We start from the raw sequence: 22,385 nt of genomic DNA on the forward strand, positions 1-22,385 counted from the left end.
TTCTTCGTACCTCGTCGACTAACGCGGTCGGCCATTTATGGGGGTCAAATTTTTGACTCTCATAAAATTGGCCGACCGTGTTAGTTCGCGACGTAAAAGGAAATCTGTGCAATTTCGAGTGATACTTGTGTGGATCATTATATTATACTTTAAAAACATCATTTCTAACCCTATGCATTTCATAACAAACGGTTTCAAACGCTTTTAATAGACCAACTCGTCCGATCCAAGGCAACGTGTTCCTCCTTTAAAGGCAGGAAACTACAGAAAGAGGCCATGAAGTAAAAGTTTCATCTTTGTTCAGTGTCTATACGTTGCTGATAAAAAGAAGACAAAACGAATACACCTTTGGACGAACGTCGACCATGTTTTTAGATTTACAGCGAATACCACGTATAATTTCCCTTTAACAAAAAAAAAAGCAACACAAAATTCCGGGGGCAAAGAGTGCCTATGGTAGGCCTAGTTTTGTTTAAAATATTAGCAGTAAACCGACTATTAAAGTGGATGGCCATTTTGCCGTACTCTCTAAAATTTTAAAGAGTTAACACCACTCTTTACATTTCGGTCTGTCCATCATGTGGCTCTTCAAAAAGATTGGTGTTTATTTCACTCTTTTAGAGGGGTTTTGCTCCAGGACAGAGTGAAAAATCACTCATAAAGATGCAAACTTCAATCTTAAAGAGTGGAAGACCACTCAAAAAAAAGTTGTCCTTCTTATGGCTCTTCAAAGAGTGCTTTTCACTCTTTTACATTAAGAGAGTAACTATTTGTTTTATTTAGTGGCCAAAATCCGGGTAAAAAGGCCGACAAAGAAAATTCTTCAGAGACTTTAAATTGGAAGAGTGTGGATATCTTACTTTCGTAAAAGTAAAAATAATTCCCGTCTCGGTTTGTTTTTTAGTTTAAACTAAAAATCAAAACCCGGTTGTCACGTTTTAGAAAAAGGAAACAACTGTATGGGATTCAATAAAAAATAATAGTTAGAACAAAAACCTAGAATGTGCACATATATCCACCCTGACGGGTGTTAAAAAAGAAAAAAAACGAAGTTAGTCCTCGAAAACCTGTGACATAAGTTACGCTTTTCTGAATTTTGGAATCAAATGGCCGTGTAATGACGCGAACTGGCGCAACATTTTGGAGCAAGCCGGGTGGCATTTGACGCACGCCATATTTTTATGGCACCGAGTTTATTCCACTTGGTGACACATGCCGAGCGGACATTAATTCGGCGCCACAGCGAGCCACTTCGCGCCAATCACATAATCTTTGGCGCGAACTGGCACCAACTGGCGCTGGCCCAGTGAACTCCTAGCATAACTTAGGACTATAGCTGTACGTTTTTGATATCTCTTAGGACTAGTCCTTCTAACTCTTTGTGAAATCGACCCCTGTACACCTACTCAAGATAACTAAATATTTAGCATTTTATGTCAATTAAAAGCTCAAATTGCATCTGTTGAGGTGGCAGAAACGCATTGTGTGCACCTTGCAATCCATTTTGGACCACAGACTAATTTGTGAGAATTTTACTCAAAATCTAATTTAATACCAGCACTTGCACTGACCTGATGAACTTTAAATCAATTTTAAGATATTCTGAGAAACGCATGACGCTGTAGAATGTCTGAACTCGACTACCGTACTTTGTAGTAATTTTATATCACCCATTGATCCCGTCATGCCTGAGCAAGGGCACCGTGAAATAGAGAACGTCACTGCCGTGTAATTGGACCTTTTCACCCACGAGCGCCTCGCAATTTCCCTGGTCGGTTAACTCCCCTCTCCGTAAACATCTTCGGAGGGAGTACTTTGTTTTAGCACTGCATGGGTTCAGGTTTTGTATACGATTAACGAACTGTTTGCATAGTAAGTCATGGATTGTTTTTGATTTAATGCAAGCTGCTATTGGCCTGGAAGGTTTTCGGTCATTAAAGAAGGACTTTCAACCTAAATCTATTATCTGCACTTAAAGTTACAATGTGCACCATTGGTAATTGTCAAAATAATTGTTAGCAATAGTATACAAAAAACTGCTTCGTAACAAGCAATGGGGACCTGTTGCTATGTATAAAACATAGTAGTGAGAAACGGCTTCCTCTGAACTATTGTAGTTTTCGAGAAGATTATTTGAATTTGACTTCGAAAACTCAAAATTTGATTTCGAGGTCTCGAATCAGACATCGGAAAGCACACAACTTCGTGTGACAAGCGTGTTTTTTCTTTCATTATTATCTCGCAACTTCGACGACCAATTGAGTTCAAATTTTCACAGGTTTGTTATTTTATGCAGATGTTGAGATACACAAGACTGGCCTTTGACAATAACTGATGTGTCCAGCCGTCGATTTCACAAAACTCTTCCTAACTTAAGACTAATCTTAGGACTTAGGACGAGTCCCAACCCTGCACTGTAGCAGGCAGACCTTAAATTAAGATTAATCCTTATTTAGGACGAGTTACTCGTCCTAACTCGAGCAAAGACGAGGCCTAACTCTTTGTAAAATCGACGGCAGGGTCTTTAAAACACTTCAGGCCTGAAGCCTTTATAGTCATCTGAAAGCACACATATTGATATTGTGCAACGAGCTTCTTTTTGTTTTCGTTCATTCTTCTCTTACAACTTCGATAACCAAATTAATTGTTACTATTTTGTTTGTAATGCAATATGTTGGGATACACCAAGTGAGAACAATGGTCTTTAAAGGGAAGGTACACGTTTGGTAATTACTCAAAACAATATTAACTTAAAACTGACTTGGTAACGAGCATTGGAGAGCTGTTGATAGTATAAAACATTGTGAGAAACGGCTCCCTCTGAAGAAGCATAGATTTTAAAAACAAGGTAATTTCTCGCTAAAATAATAAAAGATTCTAGCTAGAAGTCTTTTATTCCTATCTGGAGCACACAAATTCGTCCAACAAGGGTGTTTTTTCTTTCATCATTTTCTCCCAACTCTGATGACCAATTGAGCTCAAAATTTTCACAGGTTTCTTATTTTATGCATATGTTGAGATACACCAAGTGAGAACACTGGTCTTTGACAATTACCAATAGTGTACCTTGCCTTTAACAAAAGATGCCATCTGTCTTTAATCGCAACAGTCAGTGTTGTTGTTGTTGTTGTTGTTGTTTTAAGTTTGACATTTTCAGACAAATCTTTGATTGTGTGCAACCTTCCTTTTTTTTTCTTTTTTTTCCCGGCAGATTAAGTCCACAGCGCCGAGGCCTAACCTTGCGGATATAGTTCTACAAGTCCTTGCAGTGGGTCAAACTATCCATGGATTATGGTAATAATAATCAACAAAATCTTATGCCCCTGGAGACACTGGAAGGTCGCAGAAGATGTGCATGAACAAAATGTAAGACTGGGTCCATGTCTTTATCTGCAAGGATAAAATTACAGGGCTCCAACTTGCTGTTTACACTCTTAAAACTAAGGAGTTGAATCCAATACTAGAGTTCGGTGATTGACAACACTTTGAATGTGTTAAATCCAGCATTTTAAAGTTTTCAGTCAACAATTTATGTGCCAGTTTAACGTTTAAAAAGCTGATCCAATAATTCAAATGATTTTTTTTTTTGCGAAATGTTGAAATAACACTTCAGATGTTTAATTAACCCTTTTTGCGTTGGATCAAAAATTTAAAACGGTGGATCCAACACTTTCAAAGTGTAGACACTCACCGGACTCTTGCAAGTGTTGGATCAACTGTTTAGTTTTTAGAGTGTATAAGAACCAGTGATTTCATTGGATAATCATTCAATTGGAATATGCAGTGACGCAGGAACGTTACAGAAATTGGTAAGAAAACAAAATCGTAAAGATCACAGATTTACATCAAACTTACACGGTCTAATGATGATGATAGTGGAAAACATCCCTTGAAATATTTCTGTCTGAAATGTCATACTTGAGAAATAAATAATTTAACTTTGCGTTTGGACTTTATCGCTCAGTGAGCGTTTTATTCATTTGTTTGTTTGCATCACTGTCATGCATGTTGTAGTAAGTTGTTTTCACTAATATTTTTTCTCGTGACCCAGATGGCCGATCGATCTCAAACTTCTGCAGGTTTGTCAGTTTATGTATAATATTGTGGATTACATAAAGTGCTTACACTGCCAGCAACTGTTTTGGTAGCAAAACCACTTTATGTAACATTACAGAATTGATGAGACGAAAACTCGTCTAAGATCACATTTTATTTTTGCATGAAACTTCACGGTCTAATGATGATGTAATAAAAACACTTTTTATGCGACAAAAAAAAAAACGCTTTCCCGTTTGGAGTTTATCGCATTTTATTCATAATTTATTTTTAATCGTTGTCATGCAAAAGATGTGAAATCGTTTTTTGACTATTATTTTCTCTAGTGACCTAGACCTAGTGATCTCAAACTTATACAGTCTTGTCAGCTTAAAGCCATTATACACTTTCGGTAAACAGTATTGTCCAAGTCCCACACTTCGTGTATCACAACTTATATATAAAACAACAAACCTGTGAAAATTTAGGCTCAATCGGTCATCGGAAAATAACGGGAAAACCCACTCTTGTTTCCGCGCGTTTCGCCGTGTCATGACATGTGTTTAAAATAAATCCGTAATTCTCGCTAACGAGAATTTATATTGTTTTACCGTTTTCTCAAAAGCATTTCATGGACTAATATTTAAAGAGAAGTCTTTCACCATTACCTTCTGTAAACCCTGTAAATTATTTGTAAATCTGTTAACTTTTTTGTCTGTACCGAAAGGGTCCAATGGCTTTAAGTTTGATCGACCGTGCATATTCCTGGGAAACAGTACTCCCCGGATTAACTAAATAATTGGATAGTGAGAACGGTTGATGGGTGGCTGGAATGGCCCTGTAGTGAGAAAAAAAGCTCTATGATCAAGCAGGAAATGTGGTAAACATTTCAGCCCATCCCCGGACGTCTGAACACAGTGTATACTTTCAACAAGTTAATAATTATAAACACGCTTTTGTTCTCACTAGCTGCTTCCCCCCCCCCCCCCCGGAAAAACGTCTAACCCCGGAGTTAACTCTCAACTCTTTGTAACCCACCTCTGAGCAAGGTTAATTATTTCCTGGGAATAAGTTATTTAGTGTGAAAAGTGCTGGTTTGTGCGTAAAGTGCTCGCCTAGCTCTCATCAAGGTGACCCCGGTTCGAGACACGGCCAGGGCCATAATGTGAGTTGAGTTTTGCGTTGGTTCTCTGCTGACGTGCCACGAGGGTTTTCCAAACCATACGATTTTCCTCCCTCGGGAAAAATCAAACCCTTTCGATATTGGCTGTGCTCCGTGGTCAGAATGGGTTGATGGGGCTGGCAGCTGAATGCGCCCTTGCAAGCCTGCTTCTCGAACACGTTGTAGCCGCGTCCTTCGCAATTCAGCTCTTATGCTACTCTCACACTTGGGCGAATATCTTGCGAATACGAATGTTTGAAATTCGCGATGAATTCGCCCCAAAAATGCGATTTGATAGTGAACGTAGTAAGTGAATGATTTGTGAACGTTTCGAATTTGTTACCAACGCTTACGAAGACACGGCGAATGCTGCGAAGTTTGAGCAATTGTCAAATAATATGTCCTTCCGATAGCTTTGCTATCATATTCGCCGTGTGATAGCAGCATAAAATGACCAATCTTCGTTAAGGAGGTGGGGAATGAATGACTTGTGAACGTAGTGAATAATGTGGCGAATGTTGCGAAGTTTGAGCGATTGTTAAATATTTTCATTCGTAAGCACAATCGCTAGCATATTTTCCCCAGTGTGAAAGTAGCACTACCTCGAGTAAGGTTGATTAGCCCCCAAATAATATTGTATAACGAACTTGTGCTCCCAGTTATTATTATAACTTGTCTGCTCTGACATCTCGCTCAGTGTCCTTAACTCCTGCAGGAAGTTCATTCCAGTCACGCAGTGCAGAAATAACAAAGTTGAAGTGTTTAGGTTGGGTCATGCTTTCTCCATATTGCTTTTTTATTAGGTTTTGGAGTTCCCACTTTGTTCTAGTAGCTTGACCGTTGTCAATCATTGAAACTCAAGGGCAAAGTGGAAGTTTGAATGTTTAATGCCAACGGCACATTTTGTATTTCTAATCATTCTTGACACCAATAATTTATTTCTGATCATTCTGATACTGACGACAAGAATAATGGATTGGCAACCAATGACAGAGAAAAGGAAAACTTTGAGGTAGACAGAAAAGAAGATGGAGAGATGAAATCGGCGTTTATGCAGGAGCAACGCGAACAAAAAACTATCAAAAGAAATAGAAACGAATGCCGTGTGCATGGATAAAGGCTGTACATCACGTACTGATGGATGAACTCCGCCTAAAAAAAATGATGATGATGAATAGAACAAGAAGTTAAATTCAGTTGCTCTCTTGTTTAGATAAACGATAACAATTATAATACGTATTGTACAGATCTTATAGAACTAGGATTTTGGTACTTTTTCAAAATGTTCATAGATTAACATTAAACTTACAGGGTTTTGAAGATAATGATAGTGGAAAGCTTCCCTTCAAATATTATTACTTTATACTGAGGTGCTGTAGTTTTTGAGAAATTAGTAAAACAATGTCATGAAAATATGTCTGTAAAATGATTAAAATAATTTTCGTCTCATGAGACGAAAATTATATTCATGACATTGTTTTTCTCATTTCCCAAAAACTACAGCACCTCGGCACGTAATATTTTCAGGGAAGCTTTCTACTATCATTATCTTCAAACTGTGTAAGTTTAGTGTAAATCTGTGGACATTGTGTTTTTTGTCCTACAAAAGTAACATAGACCCTTCAAAAAAACTAAGACAAGTTTTCATCACTTCCATAACCAAAGGAATGACGCTATAACAATAAAACATGTTAATGATTGTATTGTTTGACAGTATGTACAAAGGTCTACCTCTTTTGCAAAGGCAGACACTGGCAGTATCTATTTTCTTGAAGTTTGTTACGTGTAATTTGAAACAAAGTCTGCTAAAAACTAAGTGTTTATCTTTTGATAGCTTTGTTGTACCATAGCGCTTAGGGGTGCACCCCACCAAATCACGGAAAAACAGAGCGTCGAGCTCATTCATTTTGTGTAGGCCCTGAAAATATTCTATATTTAGACCGATTTGAGAGCCCCCGTTTCAGTGTAAACATGTTGCCCAATTTGTGGATGACCCGGGGGTTGTTGACTTCCAGCTTGAGGTATTTTGGATGACATAGGCCCTGAAACAAAACAATGGTCCTATTTGCTGAGAAGTGTAGGGACATTTTTCAAGATTGATGCTCGGACGTTTTGAAAATTCGACCTGTGAAGGGGTGTTTTTACTTGGAGGGAAAATAACTCGACGGGCCCAGGGACTCCCCATATAAAATTTGAGCAGAGTATAAAAGTTCACGAGTCAATCAATAATTTCCCTTTCAAGTTAAATTACTACACAATAAATCATAAATACATTTACAATGAAGTTAAAAACTAGGCCTACTGTTTGGTTGTTATTTGTGTATTAGTCGGGGTGTTTGTTCTCACTTTTTAGCATGATCTTCTGGGATATCTGGAGCCATTGCTGCATGTGGTAGCATAAGCCTGTGTTGGGGGGGGGGGTAACTCTTGGGAGGAGAGGGAGAGATTTGAGCAGAGGATTAAAGTTCGAGAGTCATGAAATAGTGTCCCCCAAAGTATAAAACACTGTGAGACTTCCAAGTATGTTTTATTTATCTTTTTAATAGCATTTGCAATGAAAGCTTTGAGAGTGATGCCCGCAGACATACCTCGAATGAGATTGAGTCTAGCGCCCTCATGTGGCAGCCGATTGCGCTAACCTGATCAATATTCACACGTGTACATCGTATGTCAGTTTTGCTCATGTACAAATTCAACATGGCTTCCGTGACGGCTGCGATTTTGAGTTGTCTGCTCGTGATATGTTTTATTCCATCTTCCTTTGCCTTCATCGAGGGACTTTACTGCGGCACAGAAAACTGCTATGAAAGTATGTTTGTTATTTTACTTTACTTGTTTTGTGTGACACGTTTGAGTATTGTTATTTACACAAACTTTCGACTCGCTCGTCGCTAGTTTGTTTGTGTGCGTGTGAGTGTTGCGTTCACCAGTTGTGAATTCTACCTCCATGGTTTTATATAGACACACACACCCAGTTAAAATGCGGCCATATTACTACAGCGCAGATGTAAATTCTGTTAAAAAAGGAGTAGGCCGAATGACTCTCTCTAAGTCTTAGTACATCTCCCCAGTAACTGTGTCACGTTTTGTTGTGTTTTGGGGGGTTTTCTTCCAAATTTGAGTGTTAAAAATGTTGTTTGCAGTGAGTTAGTGTTAGGGGATAAATGGGATGCTTTTCTGTATCCTGCCAGTGCCAGCAGTGGCATTGGTAAGTGCCGCCACTTTGTTCACTGATTTTTTTGCATAAGGAATATTTAGTTTTAATTTAATATAGTAAATTAAAAGGATAATTTTCCGTATGGCGCCACCACTTTTTCACTCATTATTACAAAAAGGGATATCTCATTAAGGTAAATTAGATACTACATTAATATAATCAAATGAAAAAGTGGTGGCGCCATACAGCAACTTTTCCTCTTAAATTTTATGGCATTATGCCCTTCTTTTTCTGGCACACAACGATTTTAAGGTCTTGTGATAATTATATACTGATAGTGATAGATTGATAGTGATGTATTACTTTTATGAATCTTTGCCAAGCTGGTTGCAATCAACACTGATTCTGTTTTGTTTCTTTCTAATACAGTCCTTGGTGTTAATAGAGAATCCACAAAGGTAGGTATTCTTGAGTTAGCTCTGTAAACTGGTAACCTATTTTCTGTTTTAAAGCAAGATAGACCTCGCAGTGTTGTAGCCACGGTGGGCGGTGCTGGGCGGGCCTGCCCAGGACTCACAATTTTTGCCCAGCACTCTGAGCAAAATACATTGTGCCGCCCAGCACAGATTTCAAATATTGTCCTCTTTGCAATGATTTGAGACACAGCTAGTATCAAGTGTCACAGAGAAAGAACACAGTCAAAAGATGATTCTACTTATTGCATGACCCCCTTAACAAGAACAGTTTGGAAATCTTGCCCCACTTCAGCAATAATGGCCTATAATTAAACACAAATAATTTTGTTGATCCCCTTGCCCTTGGTAGACTTCCAACAAAATTTGATCTATTGCCCACCACTAAAACTGGTCTAGCTACAACACTGCCTATCCCCAAGCTATATTTTTTATAAGTTCATGTCTGTTTAAAACATTTTAAAGTCAAATAATCACTGAATCGTCAAAATAGCTCATTGGTGCCACAAAAATATAATAACTTGGTTTGATTTGCTTTGACTTCATAATCATCTGATCACAAAGCACAAAACAATCATAAATAATGCAGAAATACTGATTTAGTACGATGTACCAAGTGTCTTGTGAGAAGGTACAAAGTGTCATGTAAGAATGTACGAAGTGTCAAAGTGTCCTGACACTCTTTTTAGCTAGAAGTCTTTTGTTATTTTAGTGAGAAATTACCTCTTTCTCAAAATCTACGTTACTTCAGAGGGAGTCGTTTCCCACAATGTTTTATACTATCAACAGCTCTCCAAAGCTCATAACAAGTCAGTTTTTAAGTTAATATTTGTTTTGGTTACCAAACATGTACCTTCCCTTTAACTAATTAATTTTATATAAACCTTCATAACACTTTGCTTTTAATATATTTTGTGTTAATTACAGGGCGAGATTGGCAAAGCCTATAGATCCCTAGCCAGAAAGTACCATCCTGATAAATACAAGGTAAAGACAAATTTTAAAAAACTAAATTATAGTAATATGCGCCCGTATCCTTCACAAAAGATGACCTCTTGTCGCAATAAAAGAAAAAATCACGTGAAAGAAATATAAGTATGAAAAAGTATTATAAAGTTTTACAAAAATCAGCCCAGATTAGTTACAGGGACCAATTTGATAGTGCTGTTAAAAGCCAAGACACTTTCGGTACAGGAAAAAAAAAAAAAAAGTTCACAGATTTACAAATAATTTACAGGGTTTACAGAAGGTAATGGTGAAAGACTTCTCTTGAAATATTCTTCCATGAAATGCTTTACTGAGAGAAAAACATTAAAACAATATCAATTCTCGATATCAAGAATTACGGATTTATTTTAAACACATGTCATGACATGGCGAAACGTGCGGAAACAAGGGTGGGTTTTCCCTGTTATTTTCTCCCGATTCCGTTGACCGATTGAGCCTAAATTTTCACAGGTTTTTAATTTGTTATATCAGTTGTGATACACGAAGTGTGGGCCTTTGGACAATCCTGTTTACCGAAAGTGTCCAATGGCTTTAACGGCATTATTTTTGTACATGGTGTAGAATAAATCACTCTAAATTTTGAAATTGAATTTTTCACAGATAATTTTTAAATATTGCAAAAACACAAAGGTAGGCCTACTCTACCATTATTCCCTCTAAAAAAACATGTCAGAAACCTTGTCCAACATGGTTCTTGTCCTAGCAGACAATAAAGCTATGTATTCATGAAATGACCAGATGGTGTCATCAATTTCCAAAACACTTGTTGTACTCAATATTGATTGAAAAATTATACTTTATACTCAAGGTCAGTATTTCATTATAGTAGTTAGGCAGATTTGTCCAAATTATCAATAATTTATTATATTATTTTGGTTTACCCTTTCAACTGATATGTGTACGCACTGTATACTCAGTACTTTCTCTGAGTTCTGTGCAAAATAACAGGCATATTACCTGCGTGGGATTCGAGCCAACGATTTGTGCAATTCTAGAGCAATGTATTTCCAGAGGCAGTTTGAATCCTATATTTTAGCAACGGGTTACCGCAACGATTTAAGTAATAGACTTTTATAAATTATCAAATTAATTCATTACTTGACGCAACAGCTGTTGGTGAAAGAGATAGAGGAAAAAAAAGCTTTAAATAATTGTCTGTCCTTTTATAGCCTTGAAAAACCAATGTAACGATTCACCAAGGAGTTTCTGTTCAGTTCAGTTCACTTTATTTCTACAGAATCATGACAAAAGATGAGAACTATATGGAAAAAATACAATTACCATGGTGATAGTCATAATTACCATTGGCTTGGCTTGGCCGAGTGGTCTAGTTCACCTAACCCAAGGTCTGGTATTTTCTACAGCAGAGAGTGGGTACCAATTGGGTCACCAGGTCGTTGACACAAGTTGTGCCATTTGGCAAGACACATTTTAGGCCTAACAGTTGAACCATAATTGCTTTGTAATTTTTTTTTTTGCAATAACCTACACAAAATTTGACTTTATCTTAGACTAGTGATCTGCACTTACACGTAAATACTAAAAAAAGTAAGAAACCATTTCTTTCTTGCTAGTTCGGAAAGCAACGCAATCTTTAAATCATATTTATATACTAAAGTGTCAAGATGTTGGACTACCATGGACAAACAAATGATTTCTTTTGCAGTACAAATGTAATCAATGTATTTACAACATATTCTATAATGGTGTACTAGTGTACTGAATGATTTTCTTTTACTTTTGGCTGAATATTAATAATAACAATGAATAATTCAGAATAACAAATTGTTGTATTTCTCAAAAGCAAGATTGTTTTGTCTACTCAGGGAGAAGATGGAACAGAGAAATTCCAACAGATCGCGACGGCGTATGAAATATTACGGGACGAAGATGAAAGACGAGATTATGATTACATGTTGGATAATCCAGGTAAATAGTTAGATCAATTGTGTTGTTAAAGGGTAGGGGTACTTTGTGTAGGACACAAAACCAGTGTCCAGAGATTTACACTAAACTTACACAGTTTGAAGATAATGATGGTAGAAAGCTTCCCAGAAAATATAACTTGCTGAGGTGCTGTTTGTTTTTGTAAAACAAGTCGCAAAAATAAATTTCGTCTCAAAAGATGGAAAATATTTCAGCATGTGAAATGTATTTTTCTGACTTGTTTCAGTCATTTCTGAAAAAGTGTAATTTGAAGGTAAGCTTTCTACTATCATTATCTTCAAAGAGTGTAAGCTTAAAGTAAATCTGTGGACATTGTGTTTTTTGTTACAAAAAGTACCCAAATCCTGCAAGCCTAAGCAACACATTGCCTTGGATCGGACGAGTTGGTCGATAAAAAGCGTTTGTAACCGTTTGTTATAAAATGCATATGGGTAGAAAGATGTTGTAAAAGTAGAATACAATGATCTACACAAATACGACAAACACAGTCGGCCAGTAATGGCTGACCGTGTTCTTTCGCGAAGTAAAAGGAAAACCACGCAACTTCGAGGCAAACTTGTGTGGATCATTGTATTCTTTTTTTAAAACATCTTTCGAACCATATTGCATTTTATAGCAAACAGTTACAAACGCATTTTTAGAGACCAACCTGTCCGATCCAAGGCAACGTGTTCCTGTAAGCCTGGGTGACTAGGTGTCGTAGTCGCTAGTGAACCTACTCACAGTGACCCAAATTTACCCATTTTGGTAGTTTCTGGCATTGTTTTATAATAACAAGAGCTTTCAGGTGCTTTTTACCAAGTCAGTTTTTATTGGTCTTTAACTTTTTGAGTAATTGCTAAAGGTATACATGTTGTACCGTCCCAAGGCAGTGGACACCTTTCTTGATTACGAATAATGGGGAGAGGTTGACATAATAAACAATTGTGTGAAACGGCTCCCTCTGAAGTGATGTAGTTTTCGAGGAAAGAAGTAACTTTCCACCAATTTGATTTTGAGACCTCAGATTTAGAATTTGTGGTCTCGAAATCAAGCATCTGAGAAAAGCAAACAACTTTGTGTGACAAGGGTATTTTTAGCTGTTTCGTAGCGAAGCGCAGCGAAACAGCTCTTGTTTTTGTTAAAGTTTTTTTTATTATTGTTTTTTTTTTTATTTGTCTGATTCAGTACTCGCAATTTTTTGCATAGTTCCCAAAGAGCAATTGCAATGAAACTTTCAGGGATTGAAGGTTATGGTGCAATAATGATCCTAAAGCAAGGATGTCATGATGACATCCTCAGCGGTCACGTGACGTCATCTTAAAGGTGTTTTATGTTAAATGTTTGAAAATCTATATCAAATCAGCCAAACGAGACCGTAGGTTTCTGTTTGCGGGATGTGGTAGGGATAAATTAGGTCTTCATTTTGTTTCGTGTGCGTGACCTCACATGACATCTACTTCCGGTTGAAACGGGCAAAAAACGGAAGTGCCCTGTAACTCAAAAGTGGTAAAAGTTATGAAGTTGCTTTCCAAGGACGGAAGTGTTAAGCAAGGGTGGGCAGTTCAAAAAAAATATTGATGACGTCACAAATTGCAACAGCGCCCTCTAGCGGCAGGTTGAAAACTCGTCAAAATGGACTTTTTGAAGATGTGTGTGGTGAAGTTTTTTGTAATCACTTCAAATTTTACACACATGTTAACTGTCAGGCAGCCATCATATGTGTGAAGTTTCAGATCAATGACGTAATCGGGGGTCACGTGACGCGGCCTTAAAGGTGCACTTTTTGAACTAATATAATTCCCTAAGTAACTATGCGATCATGTTGAAACTTGGTAGGTTGTTGGATATTGACAAGTTCTTGTGAATTGTGAAATGACGTCAGGATGACGTCATCAAATGAATTTTTATGATTTTTTTCAATTTTTGCACCTTTAAGTCATAAAATGCTATCCGAACATGGTACAATCCAAATTATTTTTATAAATAGGCTGGATTGGTCATAACTACTTTGATGCAAAGAGAATTTCAAATTAAGTGGAAATAAATTGAAGATTTTCTTAACGAAACAGCTCTGCATTTGTGCACAAATGCAATTATGTCTAGTTTCTTTCATTATTATTTTGCAACTTTGACGATCAAATTGAGCTAAAATTTTCACAGGTTTAGTGTCCACGGTCTTTAATTGATGTTGTTTGTGTCTTTACAGAGGAATACTATAGTCATTATTACCGCTACTATAGACGAAAGGTGGCTCCACAGGTTGACGTCAGAATAGTCATTGCTGTCACAATATCTGTTATATCTGCTATTCAGGTATGTGATTAGTTATCTGTTTTTCAGGCGTGAATAGTTCTGCTATTCAGGTATTAGAAGAGTTATATTATCTGCTATCCAAGTATGTGAAACATTGCTGTTATAATATTTTATGTTATCTGCTATTTAGGTATGTCAATAGTTACTGTTATACACGTATCACTTAAAATATCTGTTATATCTGCTATTCAGGTAGGTGAAGAGTTATAATATCTGCTCTTCAAATATGTGAAATATCGCTGTTATAGTAAAATATGTTCTGCTGTTCAGGTGTGTGAATAGTTACTGGTATATCTATCACATACTTGTACCTGCTATTCTTTGGTATGTGAATAGTGGTACTGTAACAACGTCTTACAGTATCTGATCTGCTATTTAGGTTTATGTGAACAGTAACTGTTATATCGCTTTTACAAAATATATTGTAAAGCTATTAAGTATATAAATAGTTACTGTACTATTCAGGTATGTGAATAGTAGGCCTACCTAACTGTATTATTGCTTTTACAAATGTTTATGTTATATCTGCTTTCATGTGTATTAACAATAATGGTGATATGGCTGTTATCTGTCACATTTACTGGGTACATTATTTTTGCAATATATTTATAAAAATATATATTTTTTCATTTGTTACATGTCATTGCTGTTGTAATACCCTCTGCTATTTAGATACTATGTTCACTGTTATATTTATGTTATATTTGCTGGTAACATTACAAAGGTTTTCTCGGTCACCAGAATATTCTATTTCGCGCGAAATCGGTTGCTACAAGAAAGGGTCATTCAATTTCGTTTTATGATTAAAGTCAAACGTTATGTTGCGTCGTTCGATTTAACAAAATAATCATTCAATTTTGCAATTCATCAAAGCAGCATTCAAATTCGCAGACGCGTCTTGATGCGTTTGTGTCACCAAAAAGAATGTTGATACGCTAAATTGAACAGAGTGCTAAAGGAATTTGTCTCGACTCAAAACGAAATTGAATGGCTGAATTGTGAATTTGAAACGCAGTAACAACTGGAAAAGCAAAACAGCTTTAATTCAAACGCATGAAAATGAAATTGACTGCTCATTTGCCAGATTTGCTGTCACAAAAGTTTCATTACATGTATGTTACAATGCATATAGCTGTCGCTGTTTGTTTAGATGTATGTACCTCCCTTAAATTGATGAATACTTTGTTTTCTCTGTAGTATTTTAGTTGGTGGTCTCGCTACAAGTCTGCAATCAATTATTTAGCAATGTCTCCAAAATACCGAATAAGGGTAAGAACTTAACGCTCATTGGGTCAAATTTGTATGGCTTTTCTAAACAAAAACAGAGGGTTAGGGCAGCTCAAGTAGTTGCCTTGGTGCCCTTAGAAGTGCTCTAGTAGAAATTACATTTTGCCCTCAAATGCCTTTCCTTTGTTCAAACAGATTTTTACTTTTGGCATTTCTTTTAGGCGATAGACCAGGCAAAAAAAGAGGGTCGTCTGGATGCCAACAAAAAGAAAGGCAAACGCTCAAAGGTAAGTCATTAAGAATGTAAAAAGATTAATTTGTCCATTATACCTAAATAATTGTTTAGTCAATAGGTTCACATGTGACTTCATTTGAGATTGATGGGCCTTGCAAAGGCCAAGCTGTTTTGTTCACTGGACTCAAGTTCTGATGGCTACAGTCATGACGATGTAGGTTCGAATCCTGTTCATAACTCGTATTTTAAAACTTTGCATGGTGGAAATACGATATGGAAAAGTTTACTGTAGTCCTAACATTAATCTTAAGTAAGGAAGAGTTTGGTGGAATCGACGGCTGGTCACTTATTATTTTACTTGCTTGTAAGAACTTGACATTGTACTAAACATTTTCACTTATGTTTTGTTGTTTTAACAGGAAGAGTTAAAGGAAGAGGAAGACAAAGTGGTCCGGACAATCATTGAAGAAAATGCAGATATTAAGTGAGTCAAGTCAACACAGACTGTGCCTTTAATCCTAACATGTAGCCAAAGACCCTCCTGTATTCTTCAAAATGCTCCACTCCATGTTAACTTGAAGACAGTGGACACTATTGGTAATTGTCAAGACCAGTCTTCTCACTTGGTGTATCTCAACATGCATAAAATAACAAACCTTGAGGTCTCGAAATCAAATTCATGGAAAATTACTTCTTTCTTGAAAACTACATCACTTCAGAGGGAGCTGTTTCTCACAATGTTTTATACTATCAACCTCTCCCTATTACTCGTAATCAAGAAAGGTTTTATGCTAATGATTATTTTGAGTAATTACCAATAGTGTCCACTGCCTTTAAAGGGAAACGTTGTCTTGGATCGGGCGAGTTGGTCCATGAAAAGCATTTCAAACCATGGTTAAAATGATGTTTTTAAAAAGTATAATATAACAGTCCACACAAACATTCATCGAAACTGCATGGTTTTTTCTTTTACTTTGCGAACTAACACGGTCGGCCATTTTATTGAGTCAAAAACTTGACTCCACAAATTGGCGTCCCGTGTTAGTTCAAGACCTATAAGAAAACCATTCAATTTCAAATCATATTTGTGTGGATTGTTATATTCTACTTTTACAACATCTTTCTAAGCATGCATTTTGCAACGTGTCCCTTAAGTAACCTTTATTACTGCTTATTCAAATTGGTTATTGCCTTCTGGATACTGTGAATTTGAAAGTTCTTCAGAAATAATATTTTGTGTCTTTAAAGACCCTAGACACTATTGGTAATTGTCAAAGACCAGTCTTTTCACCTTAGTGTATCTCAACGTATGCATAAATTAACAAACCTGTGAAAATTTGAGCTGAATTGGTCGTCGAAGTTGCGAGTTAATAATGAAAGAAAAAACACCTTGTCACACGAAGTTGTGTGCTTTCAGATGTTTGATTTCGAGACCTCAAATTGTAAACCTGAGGTCTCGAAATCAAACTCGCGGAAAATTACTTCTTTCTCGAAAACTACGTGACTTCAGAGGGAGCCGTTTCTCACAATGTTTTATACTATCAACCGCTCCTCATTACTCATTAAGGTAAGGTTTCAGGCTAATAATTATTTTGAGATTTACCAATAGTGTCCACTGCCTTTAACAAAATTGTGAAAAAAAACAAATATTATCATCATCATAGCCTAATTTTTGAACTTTTAAAATTTTGAAATTGAAAATGTTTGAATTATTTTTGAAAAACTGTTGAATAATTGTATTCAGAATTTGTTAATGACTTCTGAATATTGTGGGTTCTACAGTTCTTCTGAAATAATATTTTGTGTTTTTCTGCCATTCTTTTTCCAGAGGGGGATACAGAAAGCCCAACATAATGGATATACTATGGATACAGCTTGTACTATCACCGTACTACATTGTCATGTACATCGCTTGGTTTGTTAGATGGACCTGGAAATTCAACATCTTAAGGCATGAGTATGGGCTGGACGAGAAACATCATATTATCCGGAAAAATCTAAGATTGACGCAGAGTCAGTACGAGGTAAAGTACTAGTCTTGTATTTGAGACCTCAATCCTTAATCATGTCCAAAGTGTCAATTCATTTGAGTCAAGCTCGGGTCCCAAGTCTCAAATCGTTCAGGATGACTTTAAGACCTGAGTCAGTTTGAGGTAAAGTACTAGTCTTGTATTTGAGACCTCAATCCTCAATCAATTCCTAAGTGTTGAGTCCGGGTCCAAGTCTTGATTCATTCAGGATGACTTTAAGACCTGTGTCAGTTTGAGGTAGAGTATACTAGTCTTGTATTTGAGACCTTAATCTAAGTCCTATATGTTGATTTTGGTTTGAAGTCCTGAGTCATTTGTTTTGAGTCTTAGTCCTCAGTGGAGAACCAGTATAGGGTAAAGTACTAGTCTTGTATTTGAGACCTCAATCCTTAATTAAGTTCAAAGTGTCAATTGATTTGAGTCAAGCTTGGGTCCCAAGTCCTGAGTCATTCCGGATGACCTTGAGACCCGAGTCAGTTTGAGGTTAAGTGCCAGTCTTGTATTTGAGACCTGAATCCAATTTCTAAGTTGATTTTGGTTCCAAGTCCTGAGTCATTTGTATTGAGTCTTAGTCCTCAGTGGAGAGTCAGTATAGGGTAAAGTACTAGTCTTGTATTTGAGACCTCAATCCTCAATCGTAGTGTTGAGTTCATTTGAGTCAAGCTCGGGTCCCAAGTCCTGAATCATTTAGGATGACTTTGAGACCTGAGTCAGTATGAGCTAAAGTACTAGTCGACTATAGTCTTGTATTTGAGACCTCAATCCAATTCCTAGTCAAGCTTGGGTCCCAAGTTCTGAGTCATTCAGGATGACTTTGAGACCTGAGTCAGGTTGAGGTACAGTACTATAGTCTTGTATTTGAGACCTCAATCCTGGTGTTAAGTTCGGGTCCAACTGTGGATTCATTTGTCTTGAGTCTTTACTGTGTCATTAAGACGAAAACAATTACAGCTTAACGATAAACATTTGATTGAGTAGAAATCTCTATTAGCAACGTTAATTTTTTTAAGCTGGGACTACATGTACATATAACTATAAGGAAGCAAATTAAAGAATGCTTTTATTCGTAAATAATTAAGTTATTTAGTAAACTTGTTTTTTATTTTTGTTTTCAGGGAATGGATGAATTTGAAAAAGAGACTATGTTAGACAGATCGCTTTGGATTTATGAAAATTTTAAGGTAAGAGCTAAATTTGATTGTGGAACGAACTCCCCCCATATCTCTGACCAGTCACTACTTATTCCAGCTTCAAAACCCATTTGAGAATGGAGTGTCTTTGGGACAGACATGGCGCATTATAAATTGCCACTATTATTATTTATTTTCATTATTAGAGCAGCTCTTGTTCCCCAGCCTATAGGCGGACAGACAGACAAAATGGCAGACATATGAAAAGACAGGACATAAAAGGGTGTATTGAAAAAAAAAAACAATTATTATTTATAACTTTAATTGTGGAATTTTTTTTTTCCAGGAATACAAGGCGGAAAAAGAGGAAGAGATGAAAGCCAAGCTAGCAGAAAGCGGAAGACATAAAAGCTATCGGCGATATATGAAGAAAAATGGCGTTGGGCGTATGTACTTTGACGATTAGCCTGTTCCTTTAGTCAAACCAAAAGTACTCTCGACCCCAAGCACAAAGGTCATTTTTTTATAAAGCTGTTGTTTCCTCCATGTTCACACCCCACACCCAAGTTGACAAAAGTTGGAAAGATAAAGATCTAATTGGTCCAATAGTGGCAAAGAAAAAAGAGGTTGCAATCTTTTTTTAAATGGAGTGGACAAACTTACCGAAATACCAAATAGCTTCAGAGCGCCATGTTAAGTACAAAAAAAAGGTTTTTTTCAGATCGAGAACTTGTAGCTCCCTCTATTGGTGAAATGTGGCCAGTCTCTTTCTGACATTCATTTGAACTTTTTCCCCTGGTACCAGTATTCTAGTACAGGAAGGTCATTACCTCATAACTGGTACCACGCTACCGGCATTGCACCTTATTCGCCCTAACTCAGTATTTCCAGTATTTCCGATAGATTGACTGGACTATCTTAAAAGATTAACCAACTCGAGATAAGACGAGTCCTAACTCTTTGTGAAATCGACAGCTGGGCTACGAAGAGCAGGGCAACTTGTATATTATTCCTCGAACCACCAGAAAATGAGGAGACGGAGCATTTTCAGTTGCAGGCTTCAGGATGTGGAATTCCATCCAAACTCTATCAAAAGGTCTAGCTCCGTCATACACCATGTTCAAAAGGTCACTGAAAACTTACTTTTTAAATCAATAACTCTCCCTGGCTTGGCCTGCACAATCTTGTTATAGAGAGACCGGTTTTTGCTGGACTTTCTTTGCCTCAATGTTGCGGGCTTGGCCTGGTCCTGGTTTCCCTCTGGGTTTTTCATTTCATTCCCATTGTTGTTGTTTTTTCCTGTCATTATCTGAGCATTTTCTTACCTCAGAAAAAGGCGCTATATAAATGGTGTTGTTATTATCCGAAAGCTTACTTGTTATAAAGATTTAAGTTTCCTGAGGAATTATTTTGGTGGAGTAGATTTGATACTTTGTTGATTGTGTGTATATTTTGTAGTACAGGGTTACAAGTGCAATTAAGCATGGTCCCGTCTTGTTGATATCTTTAACTGCAGTTTAGGGTGACCGTGTAAAAACATGATTCTTTTGGAATGGAATCGCATTGGCATTTTCACACATGCGTACTAAGCGTAAAACAAGCGCCATACAAGCGCTTGAAATTTTTCAGCAAGCGCGCACACGAAGCAGTCGCTTTGGGGGCCAATCAGCGTTGTGTCTCTGTACATTCATACATTGGGTATAAGCAGGCCCGATACGTCTACTGAGGACACAAAGTCGATTGCCTCCATGCCCCCTGGTCATTGCCCATGCCATTAGCAAGGCTGGCTAAGTCTGCACATGTGCATGGGCATCAAGGCTTTTTCTCCTTGGGAAAAGAACACCCTATGAGGAAGTTGTAATTTTCTACTGGAGCATTTCAAGGGCACCAAGGCAATGCCCAGGAGGCACTGAGACAATCGCCTTGTCGTCTCTGAGAAGTAATCAATGTACTTATGGGTGGCAGGTGATATCTTATACATGTAGTTCTTCATTTTTCAATAGTTCTTCATTTTAATAGTTGTTCATTTTTAATCTAGTAAAATTTTACACAAAAATCGCAAGATGTTTTCCAATAATCTTCCATGATTTTATTTATTGTTTGGTCAAGTACATGGGTTTGGGAGTATCAATATTTAAATGATGTCTGGTAAATGCAGTGCTATGTCACTTAGTTAAAGCCGTGTGCGTATCGGACTTAAAATGGGTACCGTAACTTACCGATGCAAATTGTTAACTTACCGATATAAAGTCCAAGGGCGAACAGTCGATAACTTATCGGGGTGGTAAGTTACCGCCAGTGCGCTGATTTGAGCCGTGGTTACATAACAATGTTAAATGCAGTGGACACTATGGGTAATGTATCTCATCATGTGCATAAAAAAACAAACCTGTGAAAATTTGAACTCAATTGGTCGTCGGAGTTGCGAGATAATAATGAAAGAAAAAAACACCCTTGTCACACAAAGTACAAGTTATCATATCTGTATCTATAGCCCTGTTCGCATTGGACTTTATATAGGAAAAACCAACCGAGTCGATGGGTAACTTACCCATTTTAAGTCCAATGCGAACAGCCAAGGAAATTTTCCTCCCAGGTACAGGTTACTCACCCGACCCAAATGGGTAGTTTAACCGTGCCAAAGGTGCCCAGGAAGATTGACCAGGTCAGTTTAATTGAGCCAGAGAGTCCAATGCGGACGCGACGACTTGGTTAAATCTCCCATCTGTCCGTGACCCGAAGAAGCTGACATGTTTTGTCATGGAAGAATAAGAATTCCGTGATTATCAAACTTTTCAATGTTACGCAGGGGGCCAGCTCGGTTAGTTTACCCACAGTCTCAGTACCAGAGTCTAATAAATCCAAGTGCGGACGGTGGGAAAGTTAGCCCGTTGGAATGTAACCAAGTTGATGGATAAGTTACCCAAAATATTAATCCAGTGCGAACACGGCTTATGATCATTATTCGCACGCTTGCCAAACCTCTCTATTGAAATTGACCATTAACTTGTACCAGACATCATTGAAATGAAACTCGCAAAACTGATTTCTTGTTTACTGTTGTTTTATTCAGTGTTATATTTTAAGTTCACTATTAAAACTTGCCTTGGAAGTGTTTCTGAATGAATTGTTAATTTGCAAAATGTTATGCATAATTAAAACAATATTTACTTACATTCTTTTGTGTTAAAGATCTTATACATTTTGTGTAAATGGTTTTATTACAAAAGTAATGTATAAACAACAAATTATTTAATTAGTATTTGGTGATTTATAGTTTGATTAAACTTGACCCAGTTTATAATTAACCAGTGATTTCTTAATGATCAATTATGTACAATCAGAATGTTTCACAAATTTCAAAAACTCACTGGTTAATGTGAAAAAGTGACTTACGAAAAACACTTTAAAAACCATTTTAAAGGCAGTGGACACTATTGGTAATTTATTGAAAATAATTATTAGCATAAAACCGTACTTGGTAACGAGTAATGGGGAGAGGTTGATAATATAAAACAATGTGAGAAATGGCTCCCTCTTTTTGAGACAGAAGTTGCTTCCCACAAATTTGATTTTGAGACCTCATAAATAAATTTGGAGGTCTCAAAATCAAGCATCTGAACACAAAACTTCAAGTGACAAGGGTGTTTTTCTTTCATTATTATCTCGCAACTTTGACGACCAAT

The 22,385-nt window shown here is 37.0% G+C and overlaps 1 protein-coding gene across 1 annotated transcript; it reads left to right on the forward strand.

Annotated features, from left to right (window-relative positions):
• The first annotated feature begins 7,874 nt into the window (after positions 1-7,874).
• Positions 7,875-21,875, forward strand: LOC117299343 (dnaJ homolog subfamily C member 25-like). Its single transcript, XM_033782865.1, has 11 exons — positions 7,875-8,006; positions 8,784-8,812; positions 9,755-9,814; positions 11,662-11,764; positions 13,971-14,077; positions 15,275-15,346; positions 15,526-15,591; positions 15,959-16,023; positions 17,368-17,563; positions 18,685-18,750; positions 19,046-21,875. Exons 1-11 carry the CDS (start codon positions 7,880-7,882, stop codon positions 19,163-19,165), a joined length of 1,011 nt encoding a protein of 336 aa, XP_033638756.1. The 5' UTR covers positions 7,875-7,879; the 3' UTR covers positions 19,166-21,875.
• Positions 21,876-22,385: the final 510 nt, after the last annotated feature.

This window comes from Asterias rubens, chromosome 14, assembly GCF_902459465.1.
Source record: "Asterias rubens chromosome 14, eAstRub1.3, whole genome shotgun sequence".
Lineage (NCBI taxonomy): Eukaryota > Metazoa > Echinodermata > Asteroidea > Forcipulatida > Asteriidae > Asterias > Asterias rubens.

Coding starts and splice junctions, on each gene's coding strand:
- LOC117299343 (XM_033782865.1), top strand. CDS start 7,880: ATGTACAAATTCAACATGGCTTCCGTGACGGCTGCGATTTTGAGTTGT. Junction 11,765..13,970: donor TTACATGTTGGATAATCCAG/GTAAATAGTTAG, acceptor GTGTCTTTACAG/AGGAATACTATAGTCATTAT. Junction 15,592..15,958: donor AGAAAGGCAAACGCTCAAAG/GTAAGTCATTAA, acceptor TTGTTTTAACAG/GAAGAGTTAAAGGAAGAGGA.